The following is a 9,202-nucleotide window of genomic DNA, read 5'->3' on the forward strand; positions in this document are numbered from 1 at the left end:
ATAAATTAAAAAGAAATCTAAAAAGTCAGTAACCATTAATCAAGACAACTTGAAAATTAAAACACAGAAAGTAATTGGATGATAGGAATTTCAAGGTCAAACTCCTGTATCATTAGTAGTCAACTAACAAAGTCAACATAGATGGTCAAATCCATTATCTCATCTAGTATCATGTGGTGGTAAAGATAAAGATGAAATTTCTGAAGACCCAATGTTTTGCCTTTGTAAAAGCTCCCTAGCTAGCTCATGAAGATCACTAGAGCCACCACTACCACCACTGTGTGGGGGTGGAGTTCCGGTGTTGCTACCACTGAATTGCATTGGAACCGCTTGTCGTGCTGGCGGTTGCATGGTATGTGCAGAAGCTTGTATCACTGGATCAAAAAGTACAGATAAATCGTAGTTAGCCGGAAAACATGAGGTGATCGGGAGGTGCGCGATGGAAAATCCGGCGGGTGGAGTTGGTGGTTGCGGCGGTAGAGGTGGTGGAGGCGGCGTTGGAACTTCTAGGCTTGCTAGATGGGCTTGGAGATAAGAGAGCTCAGCTTGCAAATTTGCGACCTATTCAAAGTACTTCGTTAATATCAAAACACGAGTATATAATCAAACTTACGATTGAAGTTTTTAGAGTTGTTCCCAACGAGTTTTCATATGAAAATAATCTAATAGATCTTTATTTAACGTAACTTCATCAAAAGCTACGAGTGTATAATTGAGCCAAATCAAGTCGACACATTGTTAACTCAAGCTCCACTTTATTATAAAGTTGGAAACTCGATTCAAACTTAATCGGGCCTTGTTTTCAAGCTTAAGCTCATGATTGATTAAGACCAATAAAATTTAATACTGATTTTGAAACATCTATATGTAACACGACTAGAGAAAGCATCACCTTGGCCTACCCTTCTTTAAGTTTTTAGTTTGACATTGTTGAGTTTAAAAATTTCTAAGTTTAAAATATAGTTTATCCTGAAAAATAGTCCATGTGTATCTCACAATTGATATATATCTAAGGTACCATACCTTTTTAGGGTAAAGTTCTTATACAAATAATCTTAACATACTAAACATACAAATTGAAGGAAAACTCAAAAAGACAAGGTGACATTTTTGTAATTATCAATAACTATCAAAGTTACTCTACAAATATACCTAAAAAAACCTAACCACTCCCCCACCCAAAAAAAAAACCTAAACCCCCCCCCCCCACCCCCCAAAAACCTAAAAAAAACCTACCCCCCCCCCCCCCCCCCCCGCCCCACCCCCCAAAAACCTAAAAAAAAACCTAACCCCCCCACCCCCAAAAACCTAAAAAAACCTAACCCCCCCACCCCCAAAAACCTAAAAAAAACCTAACCCCCCCCCCCCCCCCCCAAAAAAAAAAAAAAAAACATAAAAAAAACCTAACCCCCCGCCCCCCCTCCCCCCCACCCAAGCTAAAATGCTAAAAACTAAACCCCCAAAAAACCTAAAAAAATCTAAAAAAATAAAAAAAAACACACAAATTATTTTATTTTATTATTTAACATTTTTTATTAAAAAATCGCTACTTTTAGTAGCAGCAATTTTTTTTTTTTTTTTTTTTTTGCTAACGAAATGTAGCGATTTTTTTAATAAAAAATGTTAAAAAAAATTTGTGTTTTTTTAGGTATTTTTGGTTGTAACTTTGATAGTTGGTGGTAATTACAAAAATGCCACATTGTCTTTTTGGGTTTTCCTTCAATTTGTATGTTTAGTATGTTAAGATTATTTGTATTTGATCTTTTGCCTACCTTTTTAATACATGTTACTTTTATATACCTAAGGTTGTAACCAAACTAAGTCAAGCTAGACTTGATTCAAGAGAAAATTTATTTTCAAGTTGGGTTTATTTAATATGTATCTAACTAGTAGTTGCCCCGCCCGCGTTGCGGGGCGAGGGCCGAATAATTCTCAACCAATTAAAAAAAGACTACTATAATTTTCCAAGGGAAAAAAAAACAAAAACGATGATAAGGCCGTAGGAAACCAATTAAAACAAAAAACCTTTATAGTTTTGGTAAAAAAAACCTAAAACAATGGGAAAAACGTAATTTTTAACTGAGGGTCAAATCATAAATTTAATTTGGGGATAAATTGTAAACTAAATGGACCAACGGGGGAGTGCCAGGAAGTTGTCGGCACGACTGTAATTTTACACTGTGGTCAAAATTGTAATGTCACCAGGAAAACAAACAAAAACGATTGGGAAAATGTAAAGTTAAGTTGAGAGTAAAATCGTAACTTGGCTGTGAGAAAAAAAAACTAATGGCAAAACTATAAATTTATACGGGGCAAAATCGTAATTTTGAACCGACGGCAAAATCAAAATTTTTAGCTGGGAGTAAAAGAGATTTTTTTTAAGTGGAGGTAAGAACATAATTTTGAACATATGGCAAAATCGTAATTTTAAGGGGAAAAAACTAATAGCAAAAGTGTAAAATTAAACGGGGCAAAATCGTAATTTTTAACCGAGGGCGAAATCGAAATTTTTAGCTAAGAGTAAAAGCGCAAATTTATTTTATTTAGCTGGGAGCAAAAGCGTAAATTTATTTTTAAGCGGGGACGAAAACATAAATTTGAACTGATGGCAAAATCGTAATTTTAATTTAGGATAAAATCGTAATTTTATTGGGCCAATAGCGGAGTGCCAGGCAGCTGCCTGGCACTATTACCCCGCCGCCCTTTTTTGCCCAATTGAATGATTCAACTGTTACCGGCTGATGTCAGCCACTTGTATATGTAGTAGTTTATAAATATAAATATAAATATAAATGTACCATAATGGTTATTTTCAAGACTTGTTTATACATGTCATGTCGTTACTTTTTTATCCAGATGGTTGTAGCCAAACTAAGTCAAATTAACATAGTCTTAAATCTTAATCTCAAACTTCCACATGGTTATAAAATGCAAAATTCTATCGATTCTAGATAAAGTTTATTTTCAAGCCGGTTTAAAATTAAACTAAAAATACTTAAAACACGAGAGTTGATGAAAAGAATACCGATTAATCGTATGACGAATCAACAATAATTTAAGTAGAGTTTTTGAATATGTATCTTGTGACCTTGTTTTCCTATTTAATAAATATATTTTTTAAACATAAAATAATATACTAAAATATGTTCTAATTTAATAATTTTCGAAAGGGGGAAGTTGTTCCTTGGAAGCAATAGAAAACTAGACTGCAACATTCTAAATTCTCAATATGTTGATTGTACCCTTCACTCAATCACATTCCATTTAATTTCTCATCAAATTTTCTCAAAATATTTATGTACGGGAGGTAATTTGTATAATAAGTTATTTTACTTCTACACGACACCTATATGTTTCTAGACAATTTTATCTTCATACTATACAAATTGTAAAAGAAAAAATATATATACATACAATTAACTAGAGAGTAATTAATATGGTCCAAACACATGACAATCTCGAGCTCAATCTAATAGCTCGATGAGCTTTCATGATGCATGTTTGAGCTACACTCAAGAATGATTCAAGATCAACTTAAACAAGTAATATTCATATAAAAAGTATTTTTGATAACCAAATATATTGAAAATATACATAAGTTGCTTTTTCCATATAAGTCCAGTTATAATAATACTTAGCAATAACATCAACTGAAAATATAATTCATAAGTATTCATATACATGTTAGCTTACTTATTACAAAAGGATTCGTCTTGACTGAGTATATATGCCATTTTTTTTTAAAGGTGTAGATCGATTGGAAACCCACTATCGATTGTGCTTCAACCCTTTTTATCGGAAGCACAGCCACCCGGGTTCGAGTGAGGGGGAGTGCAGTGCAGAGCCCTTCCTCGCACCTCGTGGAAACTTAATCCCGATTAGCTTGTTTCTTATAATATATATTGTTTGAACTCGTTAACAAAATCAACTCAAACAAGCTATAGCCCGACAAAAGTTCGATTCTAACTTTAAAAACTATGGTTACTTTACAACCATAAAGATACACACGATATTTTAGTAATTCAAGCATGAAATAGTTTAGATACTTAATTAACAACTAAAACTTCTAAATCTAATTTCTCTTTATTTTTTCCGAAATGGTGACGGTTTAATTATTATAAGTAATACACTATTAGCACCAATAAATCAACTGCATATGCATGTGTACATAAAGCAAATAATGGTAATAATAGATTATTAAAAAGGAAATGGAATATATGAAATAATATTTAAACGATTGGTAACCTTAAAAGGCATGCAAGGTTAGCAAAAAGACAGACCATTTCCTGAAAACCAAAAAACAGAAAAACAAAACAGGCTTCAATGTAACAAAGGAAACATTGTAGCCCGCAATAGTTGTCATATACCAGAATCAAAATAATCAATTATTTAATCAAAAAACTAATCTCCTTTTAAGATATTACACACGATTTACAAGCTTTTTTAACACTAAAATAATCAACCTTTTCATCAATTTTAGCAACATCACCCTTTACACTTGTTCATGTTTGCTCCCAATGCACCCCCTCAATTTCTTGCAATTTTCGTTGATAGAAATTGTTTTTATACCACTAAAATGCTTCACTTGTCATTCAATCATAAGTCATAATTAATTGTTTTATATTTACGACCTCATGAATAATTACTTTACAATTTATTTTACATCACATTTTGCAACTATTTTTTTTATTTGTACCCGGACAACTGTGCACCCAATTTTGTATTACAATTACTAAATTGTAAAACTAAGAGGCTGTTTGGGAACTTCTGAATGGTTAAGTGCTGAACCAGTAAGAGTTCTGAACCATTAAGTGCTGAACCAGTAAGAGGTTTGAACCATTAAGAGGTAGTATAATGCTAAACCCTTCAGAGGCAAATGTCTGACTAATTCAGATTAAAGGTCTTAACCATTCACACTCTGTATAAAACTTAACCATTCAGAGGCAAATGTCTGGACCATTCAGACATCTGTTCACGAAACAAACAGTCTGAACCATTAAGTGTTGAACCAGTAATAGGTCTGAACCATTAACGGTCTCATTAAGAGGTAAACAAACAGCCCCTTAGCCGAAGTCAAACTGTTAGTAACAACTTGGTTTGGTTGAGTTTTGATTTTATGAGTTTAGTTCGGTTAACAATACTCAAAAACCATAACTATTTAACCTAAAAATATAAAAATACGAATTATGAAAAAGTATATATATATTATTGGCTAACTAGTTCAATGAACCTGCTACCCCTTCTCTAATTTGTGGAGGAAAAGCAATGTTTGACGTACGACAATGTAACTTGTTTAAGAAAAGAAAGTTTAGAATATATGTATTTTACTAATGCATAACAATCTTATAAATTTACGAAATTCCATTATAACTACTTTAAAACCTTTTTGTAGTGATGCACGTAAAGGGAAAGGGTATTATTGTCGTGGTTACATAATTTCCCAATATATATAAGTATAGCTATGTACGAATTTCTGAAAAAATATATTTAGATGTGAGACATTTTCTTATTTATAGAAGATAAAATTGGTTGTTGCAAGCTCATTTGGATGGAATAGAACTCTATATATATAAGCATGGATATATAATCAATCGCAACCACTGTCGGACAACTAGATAGATATTAGCTTAACTGGCAAAAAATCGATACAACAGGTGGTTTGATCACCGATCCGGTTTCTAAACATTAGATAGTGATTTCGTGTCTAACTCTCTTTCGTTCTAGTACCACTAATGAAAGTTGTAACTATAGCAGTCACATATAATATAGCAAATAGACAAACAAAACACGGACTTATCCTTACAAGAGTCATCATCATCATACTCAGTAAAAATCCCACTAATAACAAAGCAAAGGTAGGGTCTGAGGAGGGTATGATGTAGACAGCCTTACCTCTACCCCGTAGGAATAGAGAAGTTGCTTCCAGTAAGACCCCCGGCTTGATAATAGTTTTGCATTAAGCCTTGGACATAAGGCACAAAACACTCAGCAATCGGGACAAAGACCGATTAATGCATGTACCCTTTTGTCTTTCAGCTATCAACGCCACCACATGATGCATGATTAACCGTCCTCAGCTTTTAACGTTATTTTCACAAATTAGTAAAATAATGTTAAAATTACTGCACTTTCACTTTTGCCCCCCCCCCCCTTTGTCTTTCAGCTATCAACGCCATCAGATGATGTATGATTAATCGTCCTCAGCTTTTAACGTTATTTTCACAAATTAGTAAAATAACGTTAAAATTACTGCACTTTCACTTTTGCCCCCCCCCCCACCCGATAGCCGATAAATAAATACATTATATGTGCATACCGCAAATGGGCCATTACAAGAGTACCTATATAATTAAACCTTTCAACAAGCCTATTCTCCTTAAAAACACTAAAGCTAAGGCTAAGCAGGCTAAGGCAAACAATGTTTTAAAGAATGAAGTTCCTCTTAAAATCGGTAAAAAAAAAATTTCTATAAGGATGTAATTTTATAATTGTAACATAACAAAGAGGTGTGCACAACTTGGTTCGATTCTGATATGGATTATGAGGATATTAGTATAATTTAAATTTTATACGTTTTTCTTTATATATAGTATTAACTGGACAAATAATTTCTATTTAATCTTCAGTCTTCACCACGCATAAATTAAACTATTGTTTGTTCATGCTAATATCATTTAGAATGCATATGTATAGCCAATAAAATAAACTTAGTTTTCACCAAAAAGTAGTATTTAATTCATTTTCAATGTATCATATGAAAAACTAACATGGATTATTAGAACCATTGATTTTTTTTAATATAACTCTACATTATTCATGTATTAATTCCAATAAAACAATAATCTTATCTCATCCATAAAATCTCAATTATTAGAAATTATTATAAATAATTTTATTTGGATATGCTATTAATTTCCTGATTAACTGAGACTTAAAGATCATATAAGCATCAAATAAAATACCACTAGAGTAACATATTTTTATACATAAATTGAAGCACAAATTATATATATAATATACCCACCCTCAAACTCAAACAGTTGTTTAAAGGTAGGGGCTATGATGCAAGCCCTAACTTCAAACAACTGTTAACACTGTAACCTCAAACAACCGTTTGAAATCAGTGTGAGAATAGATTGTCAGTACGTGTCGTGTGTGTACGAACCTGTTGTTGCAAGGAAAAGAGATGAGCAACACAGCCATAGACAGGGTCTCGAAGCCTAGCCTGAGCTTCATAACATATAGTTACCACTGCATCAACCCTCTTATGCACCGGGATATTCAAAAGGAGTTTGGACACATTACTCGCTCCAAACACCTTGTGCACCGTAGCGAAATGGCTAGCACCTTGTTCGGAATCGAAATATGGGGCGAATATGCAGTCAGCCACACACTTTCTTCTCAAGAACTTGCATGCTCCACATGGTCCACCACCTCCTGTGCTACTTCCAGCACCACCAGGAGGATTTGTACTCATTATGTGGGTTTGTTTTCAAATTTGAATATTGTCAGTTTGTCACGTAGTTATTAGGGTTTGTTTGGAGAGAGAGAGAGAGAGAGAGTTTAGGGTTTGATGGGTGAGTTTTATGAGAAAGTTGAAGACTTTAAAGGCACGGATTGAAGAAGCAAAGACCCAAAATAAGATTGTTTGCGTGAAGCAAACATCCGATATATATTGCCACTTGCTTCTTTCTTTATAATCAGTGGCGAAGCTTGAAAAAAAAGTTCGGGGGGTCGGAAGGTAACGGACCTAAAAATCCTAATTTATCGCGTAGTTTCGATGTGTATGTTCAGGTCAGGCGTCGATGATTCGATTCGGGTCGGGTCAAAAATTAGTATCAAATAAAAAACGTTCTCAAACATTAAAATCGGACCAATTTTATCGCGTAGTTATGATTTTATTCTTCCCCATAGCATAATCTAATAACACAAGTTAACAAAACAAATCACCCAAATTGCAAACTCTAATAGTTACGGAAACTAAGATTCAACAAGTTTAGGGCAAAAAATCGGACCAATTTCACCCATAATTTCAACCTAAACCACATAAATTGAAGCCCTAAATTAAACCTAAAGATACAAAACACATATCTTGAAGATTGAAGAAGTTGAACAAGACCACAAGTAGCGCAACCTTTCTGTTCTTCTGTCCTCGTCTCCTCAGCAGTCAGCGATTCCAGCGAACAAGACCACAAAAGTGCTGGTTTTTTTGTTTTTTAGAGTGTTCTGTTGATCAGTTCGTAATCCTCCCAAATCCAACAATTTGGGGTTTTTTTGGATAGAATGTTAGGCGGGCTTTTAATTTGGGCTTTATATAATAATTTAGACTATAATAAACATAACAATCTAATTTGGGCTATATAAATAAACTTTCTTTTATAAAACCGGGGGTCGAAAATGTATATACTTAAATTTTTTTTTTATAAAACCGGGGGTCGAAAACGTATACATCTAATTTTTTTTTAAACCGAGGGGTCGAAAACGTATATACCTAAAAAATTCTATACGAAAAGTACATACGTAACACTACTGCGCGAAAAGTTCGGGGGGTCGGCCGCCCCTCCCCGCCCCTTCAATCCTGCGCCCCTGTTTATAATCTCCTTAACTTAATTAGTTAGTTAAACGAAACTCTCTCAACCTCACACACAAACATATATACTCTATATATGTATAAATGTACATGCATGTATTTATTTCTCTCTCCAACTCTATGTGACTATGTTCAACTTTATCACATATGTGTATCTAAACATGCATGTATCTATATGTGTAATTTCTTTGTCGTGAGAAAGTAAAATTAAAAAACAATGTTTAATGTTTAATTTATCTATCTCCTTACTGATTTTTGATATTATCTTTTGACATACGTGGATATATGTGTACGGAGTGACGAAGTTTGAGATTTCCGACGAGGGGTCAAAAACATGTATACCCAAAAATTTCTATAAAACCGGGGGGTCGAATACGTATATATATACCCAAAATTTCAATACGAAAACTACATACTCTCCACTGTTGAGCAAAAAGTTCGGGGAATCGGCCGCCCACTCCCGCCCCCACTATGTTGCACCCCTGTGTGTACGCATGCACATATGGTGTATATGCATATATTTTGAACGACAAACACACCCACCCCTAACGTCCCATAAAATTACTTCTAAAATCTACCTTTTGTTCCCTTTAATTTGTGGGACTTGAACTC

At 33.8% G+C, this 9,202-nt stretch overlaps 1 protein-coding gene across 1 annotated transcript; it reads right to left on the minus strand.

Annotated features, from left to right (window-relative positions):
* Window positions 1-14: 14 nt before the first annotated feature.
* On the minus strand, window positions 15-7,562 carry LOC110937725 (LOB domain-containing protein 30). The gene is made up of 2 exons (XM_022180179.2): window positions 7,166-7,562; window positions 15-561 (listed from the first exon to the last, which is right to left on the minus strand). Exons 1-2 carry the CDS (start codon window positions 7,475-7,477, stop codon window positions 160-162), a joined length of 714 nt encoding a protein of 237 aa, XP_022035871.1. The 5' UTR covers window positions 7,478-7,562; the 3' UTR covers window positions 15-159.
* Between the last annotated feature and the right edge of the window lie 1,640 nt (window positions 7,563-9,202).

Source organism: Helianthus annuus, chromosome 4, assembly GCF_002127325.2.
Source record: "Helianthus annuus cultivar XRQ/B chromosome 4, HanXRQr2.0-SUNRISE, whole genome shotgun sequence".
In the NCBI taxonomy this organism is placed as follows: Eukaryota; Viridiplantae; Streptophyta; class Magnoliopsida; order Asterales; family Asteraceae; genus Helianthus; species Helianthus annuus.